Genomic DNA, 23,462 nt, shown 5'->3' with positions numbered 1-23,462 from the left:
ACGTCTCCGACCACCTCTATATCGCTTTATGACATAGAAAAGGGTATAACCATAGAATTATTAATAAATTAGAACTGGCAAAAAAATTATACAACTCAAATAAAAGATACAATTTTGAAGTTGCATAAACATATAATTTATCGTTACAAGAAACAGATATAAAGTATAAGACATAATTAATGTCTCTCTTTTTTCTACTGCTTTAATGTTATATGTTCATATCTTTATATATATAATTCTTCTGTGAGTGTGTATGTCAGTAAACTTCTCGCAAACGACTGGAGCGATTTTGATGAAATTTTTTGTGTGTGTTCAAGGGGATCTGGGAATGATTTAGATTCACTATTTTGTCCGCTGGACAATGTTTATTTAATTAATTTTTAATTTATTAGTAGTTGTTGATTTTGGAATGTTTTACATTGGATCCGACAGACGGCGCTACCATCGCAGTGCCAAATTCTAAATAATATTCGAATTTTAATTTTAGTCTGTCCCTAGCTTTGCTTATTAAAAAAAGTTTGAAATTTTCAAATTAAAGACGTGTAGACAGGACAACGTCTGTCGGGTCCGCTAGTTTACATATATATCTTTCTAGTAACTACGTCAATCTTTAAATGACCGAAACTAGTATCATTTTTATCAAAAAATTAATACCAAATTAAATATTTTGGTAACAAGTAATAACTGCGTTGTGTATTTATGTTTATGACTAGCAGTCGCACGCGACTTCGTCAACGCATAAAAACAAATCTAGGGTATAATATGGCTGCACGCATCAGCTTTCCGCAGAACAAACGCGAATTTACGGACAGAGAGATTCTAAATATTTTTATTAATATGTGTAAATTAATTACTCTTTTTTATATTATGTTTTGATCTCTCTATAACATTGTTATGTCTGTATTCTTTCCCTTGACAAGGCAATAAAAGTTTACGTCTTAAGATCCGTTGAAGCCTGCTCGTAAAGATTAAGCGACGCTTTTTATGTAGCGATTATTGTGTTATGTTTACATGTTCATGTTTCCACTGTTATGAAACTTGTATTCAACACCTCAAGGTTATTTAAAAAACAAGAAAAGGATTGAAATAATATAAACAAAATATTTTAAACGCTATTATTGCGGTTGAATTTTAGTTTCGATTTTTAAAGATTTATATATAGGCTTTGTGTCATCATCATCATCATCAGCTCACTATACGTCCCCATCGAGGGGCTTGGAGCCTACCCTAAGTTAAGGGTGATTAGGTCATAGTCAACCACGCTGGCCAAGTGCGGGTTGGTTGACTTCACACATATCTTTGAATTTCTTCTCAGATATGTGCAGGTTGCATCACGATGTTTTCCTTCACCGTAAGAACATCGGATAAAAGTACATGTGTAAATCGGAAATGGAAAAACACATTGGTACATGGCGGGATTCGAACCCTGGACCGGCAGTTTGCAAGTCAAGTGCTTGACCCGTGAGCCACCGACGCTCTAGGCTTTATGTAGTCTGGATAAATAAAAAAAAACTTATAAATGCGAATGTTTAGATGTATGTATGTTAAAAAATATCTCCAGAACGGCTCAACTGATCTTGATGAAACTTTTTATACATATAGAACATAATCTGGAAGGACACATAGACTACTGATTATGTTTTTTTTATCGCGTGCGGACGTAGTCATGGACGACCGCTAGTTATTTTATATACGCGAGCGGAACCAGGACAAGTGGCTAGTAATTTATATAGTAAGTTACTTATCAAAGGAAATAGGTCGCTAGAGCCTTTTCAAGTTCTAAGTTAACTCACCCGAGCTTGAGTGCCACTTAGTGACGCTAAGTGATACTTAAGTTCATACCGTAACTTCGGTTATTTGTAAGAGCTTTACTGGGGGTAACTTTTTTATGCTTCGCCTATTTATTTAGAACGAAATTATGTCTTAACTTCGTGGCTAATTACCTATGTACTTATGAATTTTTAATTAAGTAATAATCTGTATATTCTGGGTTCGAATCCTCGCCATGTACCAATGTGTTACATATGTACATTTATCTTATGTTGTTAGTGTGAAGGAAAACATGTTGATGCTGCACATATCTGTGAATGTCAAAGATATGTGAGAAGTGATGCACTGGACCTGCATTCACTATCACCTAGTTACACTTAGGGTAGACCCCGAGACCCTCAGTGGGGACTTATAGTGAGTTAATGATGGATAAATAGATGTATGTTAGAAAGTATATCCAGAACGGTTGCATGGATCTCGCTTAAAGGCATAAATTTAAAACATAGTCTGGAAAAACACGTAGACTACTAATTACTTTTATTTTCCGCGTGGACGAAGTCGCGGGCGACAGCTAGTTTATTGTAAATACAAAAATAATGAAATCTTTCTACTAATAATATTAATTACTTCTAGTAATTTAATAGAGCCTACAAACGTTACCACTTATTAACTTAGTTAAGTGTCACTCAGAGACTCCAAGTTGCGGCTTTTCTTGTAACTTGCAAAAGCACTTTTCCCTACAACCTTACGCTACATTTACTCGCAACTTAAGTGACTTAATTAGTGATTTACTTAGGTTTTAACGCATAGTTTCAAGATCATGTAATATAGAGAGGTAGGCAGAGATAGCTAATTTAAGTTTGTAAGTTTTTCTATTATAAAAAACTTGACTGATAGTTGAAAGTAGATGTCGGAAGCCTTCTCTTTTCGCACACTTTTCTTGTAAAGAAGAGATGGAAAGGGGAGGTGAATTTGGCAGAGATAAGTACGCATAGGAAGAGAAAATATCTTTATGTGTGTCATGTCATCTGTTGATTACAGATAGGCAAAGCTTCTTTAAATACGGAGGTCTATGGGCAGCGGTCACTTTATTGGTGACAGCTGTCGCTCGCGACACCGTCCGCACGGAATTTAAAAAAAACGATTGGTCAAAGTGTAATCTTATATAACCTTCCTCTATAAATGGACTATTCAACAAAAAAATAATTTTTCAAATCGGACCAGTAGTTCCTGAGATTAGCGCGTTTAAACAAACAAACTCTTCCACATTATAATATTTATAAGTTGTTTGATGAAGGGCGCTTGCTCGTTTGCCACTTTATACTATTAAAAAATAACTGTTGGGCATAGACACTTGAGATTTGACATAATGGACTTTCTTGATACATAGATCAGCACTTTGAAAGGATTTTTCTAAATGAATATGTCTTTAAATGTCGAAATTATGGTATCATAATTTTTTTTTATATCATTAGGTGGCAAACGAGCGAGCGGCCACATGAAATCGATGATATAGCGAAGTGACCGTTGCTCATAGACATACGCAATTGCATATGCGTTGCCTACCTTTAATCCACGTAGGAGAGGATGCACAGAAAGAAAATATTTTCCCTTTCCGAGCATCCTCTCATCCGGAAAGTCCACTTCCACTTCCCATCCTTTCCTTATAAGAAAAGAGGTGGGAAGGGAAAGAGGACTAAATTAGGCCTCCGGGACACACACTCATCAGACGAAACGCGGAATTGCTTTTACTTCACGCCTGTCTTCTGTATGGTCGTGGTATTTCACTAAGCGAGCCGGGACAATTCGTGCGAAGATACAAAAGCGGGCTCTACCACTGTTAAAATAGTATTTGAATAACTAGAAAATGTACATTTTGGTCAGGATTTATTGTAAAATGTTTCTTTTGTTCCAGAGATCTGCAAGGCAATAATTTGACAATCATATTCCAAAGCGACTTTCAAAACTTGAACGATTTGAAGATATTGTAAGTATATTTCTTTCTCTAAATAAAGAAAAACATCATGTTTTTGGACTGATGTTTCTGCAGTAGAAACGCACACTTATATTATTCCTGGGAGGCAATAGTGAGCTGTTATAAATTGGTTTGTCAACCGGTTCTGTTATCCTTGTCGGTCCATATGACTAGAATGCGGTGACAGTATTTTGACACTGACATTAAGGGCGATAATGAGTTGCCATAATTATGACTTTTCCCCACCGAGCCTGTTAACATTTTTTCACAGATATGTGCAGCATCACGATGTTTTCCTTCACCGTAGGAACATAAGATAAATGTACATATGTATGTAAAACTATAATGGTACCTACGATGAAGATAAGTTAAGCAACCGATGCTTTATTTTCATTGTTTTTTTTATTTCACAGACAACTATCTGAAAACCAGATTCACACGATTGAAAGAGATGCATTTCTAGCTCTGACTTCACTGGAAAGATTGTGAGTACGCATTAATTTTAATTATTACACATAATTGTAGTATATTTTTTAATATATTTCAATTGGCAATAACATAAATATGCTATAAAAAGCATTTGTCAAAAGTTAGAAATAAAATTAATAGTTAGATATAAATTTTTTAATAGCAATTTTTATATTCTACAACTTTATTAAAAAAATAAGGCTCAGTTTTATTTGACAAGAAATAATTTTTGAGGTTATATAACCTACAAGAAGTTTTTATAACCTTAAAAATAATTTGATTTAAATAATAATTATTTCTAGTATGTATTAATAAATATAGCTATTAAAAACATATTTAACTGATTAATAATGAGCAATTTTTATTTCTACATCGTTAATTACTTGTCAAGACAAATTCTAACCTCAAAAATGTCAATCGATACATTTTGTAACTTTATTTTGTTTTATTTTTATGTTAACTTACAGGAAACTGAACAATAACAGAATAGGTCAGTTACCGGACGGCATTTTCATGAAATTGAAACATCTTCTACGTTTGTGAGTTGACAATGATGTGGGTTCGCACCTAGCCCCTTCCACTTTCTAATGGTGTGGTACCAGCTATACTGTGCCTTGGGTTTTATATGTTTCTTACAATCATTTCTTATAAAAACACTCATCTCTATAAATGGATAGTTTATTTGGAAATAAAACCTTTACTTTCGTTATGATTTTAACGCGTCTGAGGGGTTAAACAAAGTACATTCGCTTCAAAGCGATTCCATTACGAACTTCAAATCTGTATAGAACTGACAATAATTTTTGATAAGTCACGTGATTGTTGTGTCAATTCTATGCATTTTTTATGTTCGCTATATAATCGCTACGAAGCGAATGCACTTTGTCTAACCCTGCTGTGTTACGTGACAGTTTTCTATCTATCACCACCGCGACAACTCTACTATCAATGTCAAAATGGCGGAAAATAGGCACAGAAAACTACGTCTTAAAGCCAGTCCATTTATAGAAGTCAGTGTGTAAAACGTAATTAAGCTAAGTCAGCCAAAGCATTTTAAATCTGTTAATGTATTCTTGTTTATATTTTCTTTATGGAAACATTAAAATAACAATCCACGGTATTTAATGCAATCGAATTATATAACCTACACGAAACTCTGAAATATTTTACATTAAAAAGAAAATAAAAAAGATTAGGCATAAGTTTTGAAATTAGTTTAAACATGAATTAATGTTTAATTAATTCAAAGTAATGTCTTTGCTTTTGTTGATATTTAAAACTATAAAATGTCAAAATGACAATGTCAAATTTGGCGCTCTTTATATCGATACAAAATTGAAAATGATTTTAAAAATAGAATTCAATTGTTTTCAACAATTAAATAAGCACATGTTAAATAAAACACAGATTAAATAAAAAGTTTAGATATAAAAGTGAGGTTATGTAATTCGATAGCTCCTGCTGGTACCTGGTGCTTACGTCATTACTACCCTGGCGCTTGGCTCTACCCCTGACCACCCCATAGACTGCTTCTAAAGCCGCAGCGGGTTCTATCTTCCAAACATTCCCTAAAGCTGACGAGAACCGTCAACAAAAACTAAAGTTACAACGTCATAATCATGTGGATAAAAATTAAAAACAAAGATTAAAAAAACTACGTTGACGTAAAATGTCAAATCTATTTTGACATCTGTCAGAAAAGATTAGTGATGTAGGAAATTGTTTATCGATAAAAAGTTATTAAATTCATTATCTTACGTAAAACATTTTTAAAATTATAATTAATTAAAAAAGATAGTGCAGAAACATTGTAAAATTTGGGTCAAAGATTAAATTACATTTACGTTTTCATTTCAACGAATCAGTAAGATTTCTTTGTTAGTAGTGAATAACATTAAAATTTATATTATTATGATGAATATTGATTTAATTTTTATCCACAATGATTAATATGAAAATCTAACAAGTCCTTCGTCTATTAGTGGCCATTTCTCCCTATTTATCGGGCTTTCCATGGTGCAAGGTAATCCATACGCTAATATTTCATCCGGGCAACATTGACCAACAGCTTTAAGTGTGGCAATACTATGTAATGCTAGATATTGTGTCTCAACATCCTTGATCCTTGTAAAAAATGGTAATTTAGAGGTTATAGAGTTACTACGTCCAGTTTTTATTGGAAGTACAAATTAAATCATCTTATGATTTTAAAGGTTATGAAAAAAATTGACAATCTAATCGTTATAAAATGTTATATTTTTAACATTTGATTTGTGGCTCTCCGAGACCCACATCGCCGTTTAAAACATATTGTTATCTCTGTTTTGTCAAAGATAATGACAAGGATGACGATATGTTTTATACAGAGATTTTGTTGTCAGAAATCAACGGTTAATCTTTCAATGAAAATTACATGAGTATATAAAAGATTTAATATTGTAATTAAATAAATGTAATGTATAATTATATATAATTTAATTCTAAAGCTCATGAACTCAGTTGATAAGTTCAATTAACTATTAATCGATTTTATTACAAACTTGAATGAATTTCCTGTTCCTATTTGCTTAATCTTTTACGTCATACGGGTTAGAATCTGCCATTTGCAGGAAAAGTATCATTTTGAAAGACCCAATTTTACATGACCTTTTGTTTTTAAAAAGCTAAACTGAAACAAAAAATTCAATTGTTTGTCAAACATTTTCCTAACCTAAAATAATAGTACGAATTATTTATTTTCACACTCAGAGTTATTAAATAATAGTCCAGCGAGGCTGTTAGTGTAGATTAAGTATGATAAGTTTACGCTAAATAACTATTTTTAATAATCAAAGTGATTCTGATATGAGGCAGTCTTATATTTCCTGCGATTTACATGAAATTAGAGTCAATTTTCTCGTCCAGTCTTCGGAAGCAACTTCCTTCCACAATATAAAGTAGTATTTTCTTCAAGGAGACTTTAACGAATCGTAATAAGTGTATAACACCGGATACCAAACTCAATGGGATCAACTGGGCCACAATACGTGCGTGCGTGAACAACCAGTGAGGAGCTTAGCCTATTTTATTTATTGTCGATAAAGTTTTAATGCCACGTTTTGTTATACTTCCTGTTTTTAAGTGGCGATATTATGTGAACACACGTTTCAAAGATTGGATTTTTGTTCACTTCTTTTATTACGTTGTAATCCGTTCGCACCATTGCTACGCTATTAACTAAGTGATGTTAAGAGTTTGCTTTGATATTTGTGTGTTAGGTATATTATTATAGACGTTTTATTTTACAAATAATAGATCGTGTTGCATAGAGATAATCTCTATTAAATGATTTCGTATTAAAAAGATATGTCAAATACATATACATCATCATCAGCTCACTGTACGTCCCCACTGAGGGTCTCGGAGCCTAACCTAAGTTAAGGGTGATTAGGCCATAGTCATCCACGCTGGCCAAGTGCGGGTTGACTTCACACATATCTCTAAATTTCTTCTCAGATATGTACAGGTTGCATCATGATGTTTTCCTTCACCGTAAGAATGTCGGATAAATGTACTTATGTAAATCGGATATCGAAAAACACATTGGTACATGGCGGGATTCGAACCCAGGACCTGCAGATTGCAAGTCAAGTGCTTGACTCCTAAGCCACCGACGCTCAATACAAATACAGTTTGACTAAAATGAAGATATTTAAAATTCAAATAATGAAAAGGAACTACTGTGCCCTTGTATATAAAAATCCAACTAAACGTGTATAAAAACAGTGAACAATAATAATTTTCTAATAAGAATCATGCAATCATACGATTTCAATAAAAAAAATAACTACCGAACTACAATTTTATCGACAAAAAATCGATAAGTTTATCGATAATCATCCCATCCCTACACAACTGTACCTCCGAATCTTACCGGTAGATGGCACCTATACGTTGACAGGCCATGATATATGTCCATGTGAACAGCGACACGGACAGACAAAGTTATGTAATAAACTAACTAAAGGGCCAGCGGATCAGTGACGTCACAGGACTGTACTAGCTGTCGCTCGTGACTCTAACCGTCTATTTGTTCCAGACTATGTTCTATATGTATGACAAATTTCATCGAGATTTATGGAGTTATTCTAAAGATATAATACATTCTAACAAACATCCATCTAAACATTTGCATTTATAATATTAGTAAGAAATGTTTAGATGTCTTGATGGATGGATGTTTTTTAGATATCTCCAGAACAGCCGCATGGATCTTGATGAAATTTGTCATACATATAGAACATAGTCTGGAAGAACACATAGGCTACTTATCAAGTTTTCTATATTACGCAAGGGTCGAGTAGGAATAACAAAAATTCCGTTATAAAATTCATCATAATATTTTATTGTATTCCTGGAAAGCTTGTCGTCGATAATTCCCGCCATTTTATTCCCAAATCCAAGATGGCGCCGCAAGCGCTGGCAGCTTTATAATACTCTTTTTCTCACAAGAAAAGAAATTCTCACAGCATTAGTGTCGCGGGAAAGCGGCAAGATGCATGAGCGAACTCAACGACATCCTAGTATACACTGTAGGACAAAAAAATTTATCCACATCGATTCACTTCGAGGCTTTCTTTATTTAATTGGAACGAACTCTAACACATGATGAATGAAATTATTGTATTTGTTAAATTTAACAGCAATTAATATACGATAAAACAAAGGTTTATTATTTGATTGCTTATTGTTTTTTAATAAATCGCTTTTAGTACATTTTAAAGCGAATCGAATATTATAAGTCTGATTTACGAAGTTAAAATATTTACACACCTTTGAGTTTAATATAAAAAGCCTTAAATATGCAAATAATTCAAAGAAAACTATTTAAATTTAAACACGGAAATAGATAAATACCATTAATTTTGTCACAAATTGTATCCGTCTTTTATAACCGCTGCGGGGAGCACGCTCGACTTACTCTCAAAAGCGGGCATCTTTCAAGGCTTTAGTACGCCACTAGACTTCGCCCGCGGCTCTGCTCGAGAAAACCGCTATTAAAATACAAAGAGAAGGGTTAATGGTGCCCCCAACTAATGTTTTCTTTTGCAAACAGGACAAGAAGTTTGAATAAAAAAAATTTTTTTTTAAAGAAACACAATTTAATCGCTATTTTTCTTACTAATAAATATTTAGAGAACAGCGCAGTATTGTAAGTTTTCAATAAAATAATTTAATAACATTATTAAAGGTTAAAACAACTTTCATATTGCGATCTGAACGTCATCTGTTTTGAATTAGAAAACTTACTAAATAGGATTTTCTTAAAATGTCTTTTATAATGTATAAAAAGTTCAACGAATTATAAGCTACGTAGTAAACAAAGGTTTTATAAATCTTTGTCTAATGTTTAAACTTTTTAATTATATCGCAGGAGAAAACCTCTTGCTACATAATAAATGCGGACATCCGACAAGATGGCAGCTCCTACAATAGAGGTTGGAGCAAAAATATCCATGGAGACGTGGCCTAGCATAATTGCAATTTAAAAATGCCAGGCGTGTGAAATTATAACGTTAACTAATTCTAAAATGTACCATCCAAGCCTCATTTTTATAAGGAAACACAACTTTTAATTAAATGAGTAAAATTTTGTAAATCTAAATAATTAAATTGCCTTTTACCTTAAAGAAACATCGATTTAACTGTATTTTATTAAAAATGCAATAAATGTCTTTATTACAACAAGAATGCAACAGAAAAGCTTCAATATTTTACGAAGAAAGTTACTTAAATTTCTAGCAAACTTCTTGTATTCTAACAAGCCAAAGGGAAACTGAAAAATGCAAGCAAAATAGCGAGACAGCGCTGACAAATGCTAGGGTTGACACCAACTATTTTTAATCTTACTAATATTATAAATGCGAATATTTGAAGGGATGTTTGTGTGAAGTTATCTCCAGAACGGCTGCATGAATCTCGTTGAAATTTGACATAGCTGTAGAACATAGAGGCTACTAATAATATTTTTTAATTCGGGGCGGACGCAATACGGGCGATAACCAGTATAAAAAAAAATAATAATCGGTTTATCATCAAACAAAGTCAATAATTGACAAGGTCTTAATTTTAATAAGAAATTGTTATAGAATTTGCATAAAAAGGGCTGGTTACGTTTCTTATGTCTTCGGAATAAAACCAATAAAACGTAAAGATAACTTTAACAATTTCTTCAACCCTACATCCCGGTCTTGGAAATAAAATGCCCCTCTGAAATAATACAGTTTCTCGTCCACCGAACGCTCGTCTCCTCCGGGAACTGCTCTTTATAAATAATTCCCTCGCAATATTCAAGTTACGTATCCCTCAGGACGCTATGCTCCAGGAAACGAAGCACTTTACAGACCTATTCAATTTTTACACATTTTTACACGTCTGAAGAAAAATGAGAACGAATAAATATACGACCAAGGTTCCGGGACGCACCGCACGGATTTGCTTTGTCTTAATGCAGGGCTACTGTCATATAAAGCAAACTAAATACCGATGCGTACCGCGCGTGTGGTGCGTCCGGCGCGGGCCAATGGACGCGTACCTTTAAGGTTATTTTATAGAATATTCTCTTGATAAAGGGAATTAAAATATGACATCTTAGATCTTACTAATGTTGTAAATGCGAATGTTTAGATGAATGGATGTTTGTTTGAAGGTATCTTCGTAACGGCTGCATGGTCTGGAAGAACACATACTTGTTAAGTTTTTTTTAATTTTCGTAAGTATGTCGTATGTCAAGTATAAATTACTTTCTACGAAACGGTGTACAATTCGAATTCGAATGCTTTAAGTAATTCGCTTGAATATCGTACAGAAAACTTTCCACTCGCAACGTAAGAGCTATTCAGTACATATGTTGTAAGTTTTCTACCTATTTCATTTCGAAATAACCGTCCCTGTACTTTTATTACAATCAATACCGTAAAAATAAAATTAAAGAGACCGTTTTGTATTTATTATTCACCAAGCGTCTGTTATTTGAATGTTTTAAACCCAATTTCTTTAAGTACCAACCTTATATTGTATTCAAATAGGTTAACACCCGTGTCTTGGAATAAATGTTTTTTATATGGAAATCAATAGTTTAGTGTGTTGGATACTATCTAATGCATGTTAATGTGCATCATTTAGTTTATTTGAACAATAAAAGTACTTTTATTTACTTCTGATTTAACTGTAGAACTTGATTTACATTTTAATTATTACTGAAGGAATTAAATATCAATGTTTAATTATACCACTATTACGCAACATCACTATTATATACTTGCAGGCGCTTTTAAAAAAACAAAAGTTTTTAAGAAAACCTAAAGTGTACCAAAATGTTAGCCAGTTAAGTGTATTATATTTAGAACAAAAAAAAAACATTAGAATCAATTATTAGTAATATAGTTAGTCTATTAAACGTTATTTTGCATTGTTAAAATTAAACTCAAGTTATGAAAACAAATAACGCTTTCAAATCAAATTGAAAAGAATGAAATTACGTAAACAAAATGCCACTTCAGCGTAACAAAATGGCTTCCATTGAGCTAGACAAAACGGCGCGAACACATTTAGAGATGGTGAAAAGAAAAAAGCCAAAACACGGCTGCAGAAAGCTTTCCCGTGTTCTTTGCGACATAAAAACAAACTGCTATGAACTGAGAGGCTTAATAAAGTTTTAGACAAATCGCCGCTAAGTAAATGTCGCTAGTGTAATGTTAACTAATGGTATTGCCATATAAAACGCAAATGGAGTCTATGTTTATTTATATAAATCTTTAATTTTTCCAGATCCTTTTTGTCAAGCGTAAAAAATCAATGAAGAGCTAACCACAATTATTTATTATTTCAATTTAATAATAAACATAACAATCTTACTAATATTATAAATACGAATGTTTAGATGGATGTTTGTTTGAAGACTCCAAACGTATGAATGGATTACGTTGAAATTTGGCATAGATGAAGAAAATAGTCTGGAAGAACACATAGACTACTAATTATGTTTTTTTTTTAATATAACAAAGATGTTATTAGATTGGCAACATTTATTGGCGGGAGAGTCAGTATTTTCGGGCGCCAATTCCCCGGAATGGCAACTTGAAATGTCAATTTAAAATGGATTAGAGACAGCGGCGGTCTCTAGCGGGAAATAATATTATTTCTTGACATTATAAAATGCTGCCACAGCTTGTTTTGTAATTCAAAATGGCGGATGTAACCTAATGAATATTATTTTATCTAGTACCAAAATAAATTACAGCTTGATACCTTCACGCGTTCCTGAGAAAAGGATCTTGACAGAGATCCTAAAATGTACTTTTTGATACGGACATGGTTAACGGAGGCACGAAATATGCTTATTTCTCTTGACATTACATACAGCCACTCCAATTTTAATTAAATATTTTCATTAAAAGAAGTCAAAAGCATCTAAGTGTAGTTAAAAATATAACACAAAAGTTTTTATCCCCTTTAAGAATGTCTCCGTATTTTATCGTAGAACGAAAACAATAATTTGACTCAACTCTAAAGCTCATTACCCGCAAAGACTTCCGCTCTATAAGATGGCGGTGTTTCCGGCGCCGCGCACTCGATGTCTGTACCTCATCCGGAGCGGACGTGTCGAAAGACTCTACAGTCTAATTGGTGCTTTTGAATTGAGGATATTGTTAAGAAAGTTGTGGATAGCATATAGTTATTTTGTGGAAGATTCTTTTGTTTTACCGTAAAATTTATTTAATATATATTTATGAAATGATTTACACTTAATGTTTGATGATAGTTGGGTTTTATAGCGTTGGTGACTCTAGGGTTTTAACGCTTGACTTGTAATCTACAGGTCCTGGGTTCGAATCCCGCCATGTACCAATGTGTTACATATGTACATTTATACTATGTTGTTAGTGTGAAGGAAAACATAGTGATGCTGCACATATCTGTGAAATTCAAAAGATATGTGTGAAGTCAACCCGCACTTGCCAGCGTGGTTGACTATGACCTAGTCACCCTTAACTTTGGGTAAGCTCCGAGCCCCTCGGTGGGGACCTATAGTGAGCTGATGATAAATACAGCTTTAAGTAATTACGATTTAATGTGTTTGTTTATATAACCATTTTAATGATTGCCTTTTGCGGTGTTCTAACGTAAAAATTATTTTACGATTACTTGCACTTTATGTACGTTTTTGCGTATAAAACTTACGTCTCTTACACAGAAATATTCTTTTAGCTTCTAGAATTCTATTGCTGACATTTTAAATACTAATGCAGTACAAAATGATGGTTAACAATAGACGTGTTTAGTCAATATGTTCCGGCACCAAGAAACGTGCAGAATGCTTGGAAAAGCTTGTTCCGTTCTGATTTAAGCGCGCCTATTGTTATTCCTTTTTATGTCATAAGGTGGCAAACGAGCGAGCGGCCACTTGAAATCGCTGAAATAGCGAAGTAACCGTTGCCCATAGACATACGCAATTGCATATGCGTTGCCTTCCTTTAATCCACGGAGGAGAGGATGCACAGAAAGAAAATATTTTCCCTTTCCATGCATCCTCTCATCCGGAAAGTTCACTTCCACTTTCCATCGTTTCCCTATAAGAAGAACGATTGGAAGAGAAAGAGAACTAAATTAGTCCTCCGGGACGCACGCTTATCAGACTGTACGCGGAATTGCTTCCACTTGACGCCTGTCTTCTGTATGGTCGTGGTATTTCACCGGGCGAGCCGGGACAATTCGTGCGAAGATGTTAAAGCTCGCTCTACCACTGTTAAAAGTCCTGACAGTTAATTCGTTGTCATGTTATTAGTTCTAATCCTTACCGCCCCTACTCACTGTATCTGTCAGCGCAAAAATGGTGAAAATAAAATAGGCACAAAATATCACGGTTATAGCCTATCCATATATATAGGTCTGTTAAGACGTTCGAACGTTGTTAGAACGATATAGTAATTTAAAACTGGCAATTGCATTATTTTTTTTATTTACAAGGTTATAAATAATATAAACGAATAAATTAATCTATAATTAACTTCCAGATTTATTTCTTTTTTTTATTAAACGTACAACATTCCCAGTACAGTGAACTAAAAGCAATTAATATCAATAAAGGCATGTAATTAACAGCCCGCCATTACTCGCCAACAAGATGGCGTCGCTTCCGTGCACAGATAATTACTTAAATTAATTATAATACCAGTCTGTGATAGTCTGGAAATGTGTCACAGTCAAATTATAGATAGGCAAAGTTATCTGACCCGTGGACATAAATCAAACTAAATTACGACAGTATTCCCCTCTTTCTCTCTCCTCTCTTTTAATGTCAAAAAGCTTCAGAAGCTTCCTTTTCTTATTTTCTTACTGTAGCTGTCATGTCAGGATTTTTTCTTTTTTGCCTTTAGCTATGGCCATGTAGGTTTTATATATTTTCTGACAGTACTAACCACGACACTAGCGCCTCTTACCCAGATAATCTTGTCGCACTATAGCAAGATTTGAAACGATCCGATTTACGTTACATTTAACGGAGTATAAAAATTACGCAGAGTTAATTGAACATTATAAATTAAACTGTCGAAAGAGCTAAAAGAAGCTATATAATGACGAGTTTTGAACGACATTCTAATATTCCTACTAAATAGGTACTATATAAATGTCTTTTACTCTGTATTTCTTTCCTTGTAAAAAGAAAGCATCTTACGATATTTCAATCCATTTTCTTGTGAAAAAATAAGTCAGGATATTACATTTTCACGTACAAGATTCTAAAACGCCTTTTTGTTCTGTTGGTCTATATAACGCTATAGTCTGTGTGTTGAAGTGGTATCGATGGCTCCATTAGACGGCATTGTATGTCGGCCATCTTGACGGAAAGCGCGGGAAAGTATAGCAAATGGCGGACAAGTCTTTCTACTTCTAAAGCTATGAAATGGTTCTTTAGTTTATGTTTTCTTGAGAAATCTTAGGACATTTTTGAAGAGATTTACTACAAAAAAATGTAGAGAACATTTCAAAAAGAGACAGTGACAAATGTAATAGTGAGTTTAAGTCAGGGCTGTCCAAAATCAATAACCATTAACTTTTGAATATTATTAATTTTCAATTTATTTTTGTAATATTATAAATTAACAATATAGAATCCTGAATTTTATAGTTGGTTTTCACTGCTACTAAAGTTAAAAATAATTACAATATTATGCGAAACTTTAAATGTATTTCTGTTAAAAGGTATCTCCAGAAAGGCCATCGGATCTTGATGGAATTTAACACAGTAGAAACCCGTCTGGAAGAACGCTTACTTACTAAGTTTTGTAATTCCGCTCCTAAGAAGTCGCGGCCACAAATAATTGATAAAATATTTATGTTAGGTCTGCTACCCTTTAGGTATGGCCAACGACTTTGCCGGAATTTAAAATAAACTTAATAAGTAGCCTATGTTCTACATCTATGTCAAATTTCAGCGAGAGTCATGCAGTTGATCTGGAGATACCTTCTAATAAACATCCATTTAAACATTCGCATTTATAATATTAAGATTTCACTATCCTATATTCATAGATATTTATAATAACTTCCGCGTCCTTCAGCTATGGGCTATGAGATCGATAGACCAATGCTGCGCCACTCTACAACTTGTTAAATATTAATTACTAAGTCTGACATTGTAATGGCGTTTATTGGCCCAAAATAGTGCAACTAAGAAGCTTTCTTAGTAGATACGGTATTAGACATTTGTTATTTTAATGCGTACACGCATAATCTTGTTAATATTATAAATGCAAATGTTTAGATGGATGGATGTTAGAAGGTATCTCCATATCGGATGCATTGGTCGCTTAAATTTGACACAGATTTAGAACATAGTCTGGAAGAACACATAGGCCACTTACTATCGGACGGAGTATCGGGCGACAGCTAGTGATAATATACCTCTATGACATTGTATTGCGTAAGTCGCATAAAAATCACCGGATTTACGTAGTTTGGTGTACGAAGGTACTTAATGGACGAGCATTTGTGTAGATAAAAATGAGAAGAGCTTATATTATAATTTCCAGATCTTATTACCACATCCATTATAATAATTAATTTTACCACATCCACGGTTCCCGAGGAGTCGGCGCTCAATTTGTGAACGATATTAATTATTCAAGTGAAACGTATAGCGAACAATTTTGGACAGCCCTAGTTGCACGTTAGTTTAGTGTGGATATTTTAAAATACGTATTAATATTGTAATTAAATATTTAACTTTATTACTTTTATTCGTGTCAAGAAAAACAAATTATTATGATATTTTCTATGACGCTTTAAAAAAAAACAGGATTTAATTTTTAATCCAACGTCGAACATGACTTGTTAAAACAAAAAGCTTACGACTGAGTAAGTTGTATCTACATAATACTTTCGTATAGACAATCTGGTTCTACTTATTGCCATCTAATAAGTAGGATATCGCGTGCGAAACTGTACTACGAGTCGAGTACGACCACAGACATCGGGTTTATGTACAACTCTCAAGCTTTAGCCACCCAATATACTAAATTAAAAACTAAAATTAACTGCAGCTTTCAGTCTATTAGACACTAAGGACGACCGTTAATTAATATTTTATCGCTCACTTTGAGTGCGTTAATAAAAATTTTTATCACAATTTTTCTTTCCAAAAAATTGAGAAATACGTACACTTAAACTACCATATTGTATAATAAAAACCTATGTACTACTAAATACATATATTTTTCTATAAAATCATCTAACCAATCAATATAAGGCTTTTATTTACATGTGATTTAACGCCTGTACTTTCTAAATAGCAATTTTTAGTATCTATATAAAAAATACTTAGCTATTCAAGTATCGCAGGGTGCTGTAAAAATCCAAAGTAATTTTTATCTTAAATAAAATCAATTAACACAACATAAAATTACGCTCTTCAATAATTAATCAAATATCAAGTCTGTTCTAAAAGAACAACTCTGGGAATCTTTCTTTTATTAGAAATAAACTAACGCTTGACCACAATCCCATGTTAAAGGCCTCCACAGAAATACTGAGGTCGACAACTTGTTCCACGCCTAACATACTTTTATCTTTCAGGGACTTAAGCAGGAATGAACTGACAGCAATCAGTCGACGGACCTTCAGAGGTCTGACGTCACTCAAGAGTCTTCATCTTGACGGAAACCATCTCAAGTGTATTGATGACAAGGCATTGGAACATATGAAGAGTTTGGAAGTACTGTAAGTGGATTGGAAATTAAACAGATGACAATTTAGGATATTTACCCGGCAAACCGTTGGTTTCTGATACCATAATCTCTGTATGAAACATATCGTCGGGAATTTAGGTATCAGAAACCCACAATAACTTAGGTATAATGTTTTCCGCACGTACATATGTAATGTCTGTATGTCAATTTCATTGTGCCTTATCTGATCTGATCTTTATAAATGGATAGGCGATTACTTGAAAATGATAGCTTTTTCTTTGTTTCGATATAAACGCGCCTGTTGATGTTACGTGATGGTTAATTCTATCTATATTAGTAGTACTCATACACACCACCACAAAACACAACCATCAGCGCCAATATGGCGGAAATCAAATAGGCACAAAATACTACGCCTTATAGCCAGTCCATTTATAGAGGTCAGTGTTTATAAACGAATGAATCGATTTTGACGCGTAAATATTCGATTCGTTTGTTTTTTGTTTTTTTTTTTTAATTTTATATAGTGTTATAAGCCAGTGGTATTTCATTCAGCCAGGATTGTATAATAATAGATACGTCGCTTAATTAATGACTTAAGATTCCAATATTCCAGCACACTAAACAGCAATAATTTGACATATTTATCACTGGAGCCAGCATCAGTCGCGAGACTACACACGCTACGACTGACTGACAATCCTGTCGTGTGCGACTGTCGCGTCGCGCGTCTACTGGTCGCGTTACGCTCGTCGGCGTTCGTTGGAGTTGGAGCCAGGTATGTTATAGAAATAATTGTCTGATAATCAGCTCATATACGTATCCATTGTAGTCTTAAAAGCCTGCCTTGAATGCACACAAACATACATTGAAATTCATACCAGATATATGCAAATTAAATCACGCAAGTTTCCCGGCATAATTCCAGACATTTTGTAATGTCAAAAAGTATATTATAGCTATCGCCCGCGTCTTCGTCCGAGCGGGATAAAAAAAAGCTTAGTAGCCTATGTGTTCTTCCAGACTATGTTTGATATTTATGTCAAATATCAGCTATCTTTCTGTAGATATCTTCTAACAAACATACATCCAAACATTCGCATTTATAATATTAGTAAGAAGTTTTTGGACAAAAAGAACTGAAGTTGATGAATATTTTTCCAGATGCCAAGCCCCTGCGACCCTCAGAGGAGCCCTACTCACAGATTTAGAAGACAGTGACCTGATATGCAGTGGTGAGATTTAATTAATATTATACCAAATGTATCTTTGTTGTTTTAGGTGGTAAAACATTAAGAATAAGCCTTTGTTAATCACCTTTAATTTTGTTTACAAATCTCTTTTATCCTCCAGGTCCGATAGCTGTGACATCTGAGTGTTCCGCGGAGCCGCGCTGCCCACCTCCCTGTCGCTGCACAGCGGAGGGTACACTGGACTGTCGGGAGAAGTTGCTAGCAGAACTGCCAGCATCAATACCACATCGTACTGTTGAAATGTAAGAGGTCTAACAGTTGTAGACGCCAGCAACGACATCCTTTGAACTATAGTCTCAATTGGAAGCAATTCCAACTACAGTCTGATGAGTGTGCGAGCAAAGGACTCGTTTTACTCCTTTTTCCTTTCCTATCATTTTCTAATAAGGAAATGATGACAAGTGTAAATAGATTTGACGAAGGCCGTATAGGAAGGGAAAAGACTCTTTTTGTGCGTTTACTCCGTCGATTAAATGGAGGTTTATGGGCTAAGATCACATCGCCATTTCGGTAAATTCAGATGGCCTTTTGCATGTTTGCTACTTTGTAATATAAAAAGTAAAATGAGGAACTCTGGAATAGCTTAAATGTGTATTTCCAGACGTCTAGAACAGAACGAGATAACAGAAGTGGGTGCGGGCGCGTTCGTCGCTATCAAAGTGGTGGCGCGCATCGACTTGTCAAACAATAAGATTGTCAAAATCGCTGCAGACGCCTTCAATGGACTCACCAGACTTACCTCATTGTATGTACAAGTAATATTGAAAAAAAATATTATTAACGCTACAGCTATAGGCTATAGATCACAAGGCAATTTACGTATATACATATCCAAACACACGACACGACACGACACAACATGTCAAGACACGACATGATACGACATAACTATATTTGACATAATTATATTCAAGGAAAGAGTTACATGAGACCCATATTAAAATCAAAATTGTTTCGTTAGTTTATTTGTTTGCGTAATATTGTTCACTTTATTTGCAGAGTACTTTACGGCAATAAAATAAAAGATCTTCCAGCAGGAATATTCCACGGACTGTCATCTTTGCAACTATTGTAAGTATTTCTAGTGCGCAATATTTATTTCAAATAACACGATAATTCCTACGCATAGCGTTGCCAGGCGTCCGGATAAAGCCGGACATAGGCAGCCTTTTGGTTTGAATGTCCGGCCGAAATAAACGGTGTCCGGATTGTCCGACTTTTATTATGACCTGGCAACTTTAGCCACGCATATGATTCTTAACTAAAAATATTTCCATTGAACCATTTTAAGTTAAAACTAAGTTTATATAATTCCAGTCCAGTGATATTAGTGCTGGATTATAACTGGAAATATGCGAACATACTGGAATGCACAGGGTGTCTGTCCTGGCTTAGGTCACATTCACGACAGTGTTGGATTCGAATCCAAGATTATGTGAACGACAGTACGTACTCTTAAAGAGATATTGGTTGTTGAAATGATAAAGCATTTTTTATTTATATTATGTTATTTTCTTGCAGATTATTAAATTCAAATGAGATTTCGTGCATAAGAAAGGATACTTTTAGAGATCTACAGAGTTTAAAATTATTGTAAGTAAAAATTTAATTTAGTGCTAAACATTTTTATATCGTAGTTTTTAACAAAATAAATACTAAACTCTATAAATGGACAGGCGATTGAATGGTGATTATAGCTTTTGCTTCGTTCCATAAACACGTATGTTGTTGTTACGTGACAGTTAATTCTATCAATATTATTAGTTCCTATCCACACCATCATCCATCCAAACCACTAACATCAGCACCAAAATGGTGGAATACAAGAAGGCACAAAATACTTCGTCTTATAGCCAGTCCATTTATAGAGTAAAAACGAAAATGGCCGTCACGTGTGACACTCCTTTTTAAAAGAAATTACACGAAGATTATAAAACTTTAATAAAAATTAACTGCAATTATAGAAATTAGTAATATTTTTTTTCTTTCAGATCTCTGTACGATAACAATATAAGATCGATACCGAATGGCACTTTTGATTCGTTAACTGGAATACAGACATTGTAAGTTAATTTTAATTTCATCTTTAATCTATTTGAAATAAAGTAGCGAAATAAATTAACTAATTTTACAATTGAAATTCGCGCCATCTAGTTTAAAAATTGTGAAAGACGATTAAAAATAAAGTTGCAGATTTTTAATTTCATAAATACGCTAACCATTCTGACACTTAAATCTCTGCATAAAACTTATCGTTATATCTTTTAAACGGAGATTTTGGATTAAGAAACTCTCGGTTATACTTCTAAAATAAGCTTTATTTCTTAGACATTTAGGTCGTAATCCCTTCACTTGTGATTGTGCGTTACGCTGGCTGGCGGCTTACCTACGTAAGAATCCTATAGAGACGTCAGGAGCTAAATGCGACTCTCCCAAACGACTCGCCCGCAAGAGAATAGACGCATTACGAGATGAAAACTTTAAATGCAAACGTAAGTGCTATGAAATAGAGTTAATTTTAAATTAAAGTTTTATACGTGATTTCTGTCCATTTGTATGCAATTTAATATAACGCCATCTATTGTGACTATGAAGAAATGTCATCTGTCAAAAGTTTTTATTCGCTCTTGCCCTCTATCTCTTAAATTTTACCGTAATATCTCTCTGTCTTTGTCAAAGAGTATGACAAGGACGGCAATATGTATTAAAATGTTTTCAATTCCAAAATTACTATTTAATTACAGCTGGAGAAGAGACAGAAGGTGATAGAAGTTCGTGTGGCGCCACTGGCGCGTGTCCCGCCGCGTGCGCGTGCGAGTGGGATGCTAGAGGAGTGCGTGTCGCGTGTGCTAGAGCGGGACAGAATGATGTGCCACGAGACTTGCCTATGGCCACGCACGCATTGTAAGTTACTAAAACTTTGACCTTTTACGAACTATATTTGGAAAAGTTTAATTAAAATCTATTTATTTATTTCAGATTAATGTCAGACAATAATCTAAGGCAGATCAAATCGGATGGTCTCTTCGGAAGACTACCGGATCTTAACAAACTGGACTTCCGTAATAATGGTTAGAAATTATAATAAGATCTCTAATATTTATTAATTTTGTTTACTTCGACTTGGAATGTTTGTCACGTATAAGTGACTTTGGCGTTCAAAAGGTTAAAAGATGTCTCGCTCACACATATGTTATTCTTCCAGGTATAACAGAGATAGAAGACAACGCGTTCGACGGCGCTGCCAACATGCAGGAGTTATTGTTAGACGGCAACCATCTAGCAACCGTTACTGACAAAATGTTCTTCGGCTTACACAGCCTTGTCACATTGTACGTAAATCTTACTTCTTACTAATATTATAAATGCGAATGTTTAGATGAATGTTGGAATATATCTCCAGAACTGCTCAACGGATGGTGTTGAAATTTGTCATATATGTAGAATATAATCTGGAAAAACACATAGCCTACTTATTATGTTTTTTTTTTAATTTGGCACGGACGGAGTTGCAAGCGACAGCTAGTACAAGATACATATGTCCGGAAATATACGAATAATTAATTTGATCGATAGAGGGCTTCATAATATTTTTTATATTTTCTTAAATATTTCTTCTGGGTCATAATTAGATATTTTTCTTTTAGGTCCTTAGCTGATAATAAAATTAGATGCATCACACCTGGAGCATTCGATCATCTTAATTTGCTGAAAACTCTGTAAGTTGAAAAAAAATAACCTAATGTCGTGGACAGTTTGGTCAGAGTTGTTGACATATATATGTTGGTCCTTAGCACACTCTCCGGCAACCCGATCCACTGCAGTTGCCATGTCGGCTGGCTGGCGAGCTGGCTCCGCACGCGCCGGCTCGCCCCCGGCGCCGCATGCGCCTCGCCTGACAACCTGCGCGGCGCAAACATACCGCATCTTGAACTTACCGATTTTAAATGCACAGGTAAGTATCTAGAGTTTGAAAAACACTATTTTTTACTGTCTAATGTTTGGATGAATGGATGTTTGTTCAATTGTTTAACGAATTTCAGTATTTCTTAAAGACTTTGTTTAATGTTTGTTACAGCGCCATATATTGCAAGATGGTAATAAAAATAAACAAAGACTTGTATTTGTGTTGTAGGTGAGGACAAGGGGTGCTTGTCGGCGGAGTACTGCCCCGCGGCGTGCGCGTGCGCCGGCACTGTGGTGCGCTGCGCACGCGCACAGCTCACTGCGCTGCCGCACAACATACCCAGACAAACTACTGAACTGTGAGTACTATAGTTAAGAAATAATGATATTATCTTACATATTTACTTATATTATAAAGATGGACGATTTAATTCTTTGTTTGCTTGCATAAAATTAACTTCCCTTACACTATACCCGGGTGACAGACTAAATTTTTTACTAAATTTATTTTTTAATTCCTTGTAGACGAAGTCGTGGACATGACATGCCATAGTCAATTTTACTTAGTAAGTTAAAAGAAATAATAACTTTATCATTTAGGTATTTGGAATCAAATGAGATCACAAGCCTCGAGCCGGAACAAATCCGTCACCTCACACAGCTGACACGTCTCGACCTCTCCAACAACAAGATAGATGTACTCCACAATAATACTTTTGACGGTCTCACCAAGTTGTCTACGCTGATAGTCAGTTACAACAGACTGAGATGTGTACAGGTTAGTTTACTCAACATACTATACACACACATGCATTTCATAGCAAATGTGTACAGCATATTTCCATCACCGTAAGACCGGCA

At 34.4% G+C, this 23,462-nt stretch overlaps 1 protein-coding gene across 3 annotated transcripts in view; it reads left to right on the top strand.

Annotated features, from left to right (window-relative positions):
* sli (slit guidance ligand) overlaps positions 1-23,462 on the top strand; it is an 82,612-nt gene that overhangs the window by 47,830 nt on the left and 11,320 nt on the right. For 2 of the 3 annotated variants that reach the window (XM_013310018.1, XM_013310010.1), the window contains exons 3-21: positions 3,686-3,757; positions 4,159-4,230; positions 4,681-4,752; positions 17,330-17,473; positions 18,059-18,220; positions 18,607-18,677; positions 18,796-18,937; positions 19,297-19,440; positions 19,695-19,766; positions 20,217-20,288; positions 20,687-20,758; positions 21,024-21,187; positions 21,440-21,599; positions 21,675-21,766; positions 21,901-22,027; positions 22,343-22,414; positions 22,490-22,650; positions 22,831-22,960; positions 23,202-23,379. In XM_013310018.1, the coding sequence (XP_013165472.1) occupies positions 3,686-3,757; positions 4,159-4,230; positions 4,681-4,752; positions 17,330-17,473; positions 18,059-18,220; positions 18,607-18,677; positions 18,796-18,937; positions 19,297-19,440; positions 19,695-19,766; positions 20,217-20,288; positions 20,687-20,758; positions 21,024-21,187; positions 21,440-21,599; positions 21,675-21,766; positions 21,901-22,027; positions 22,343-22,414; positions 22,490-22,650; positions 22,831-22,960; positions 23,202-23,379 (2,179 nt within the window). The remainder of the gene's footprint in view (positions 1-3,685; positions 3,758-4,158; positions 4,231-4,680; positions 4,753-17,329; positions 17,474-18,058; positions 18,221-18,606; positions 18,678-18,795; positions 18,938-19,296; positions 19,441-19,694; positions 19,767-20,216; positions 20,289-20,686; positions 20,759-21,023; positions 21,188-21,439; positions 21,600-21,674; positions 21,767-21,900; positions 22,028-22,342; positions 22,415-22,489; positions 22,651-22,830; positions 22,961-23,201; positions 23,380-23,462) is intronic. The other variant, XM_013310023.1, reaches the window with a different exon arrangement.

The sequence above is a fragment of the Papilio xuthus genome, unplaced genomic scaffold (assembly GCF_000836235.2).
Source record: "Papilio xuthus unplaced genomic scaffold, Pxut_1.1 DF829660.1, whole genome shotgun sequence".
In the NCBI taxonomy this organism is placed as follows: domain Eukaryota; kingdom Metazoa; phylum Arthropoda; class Insecta; order Lepidoptera; family Papilionidae; genus Papilio; species Papilio xuthus.
This window is presented reverse-complemented; position numbering and strand designations above follow the sequence as displayed.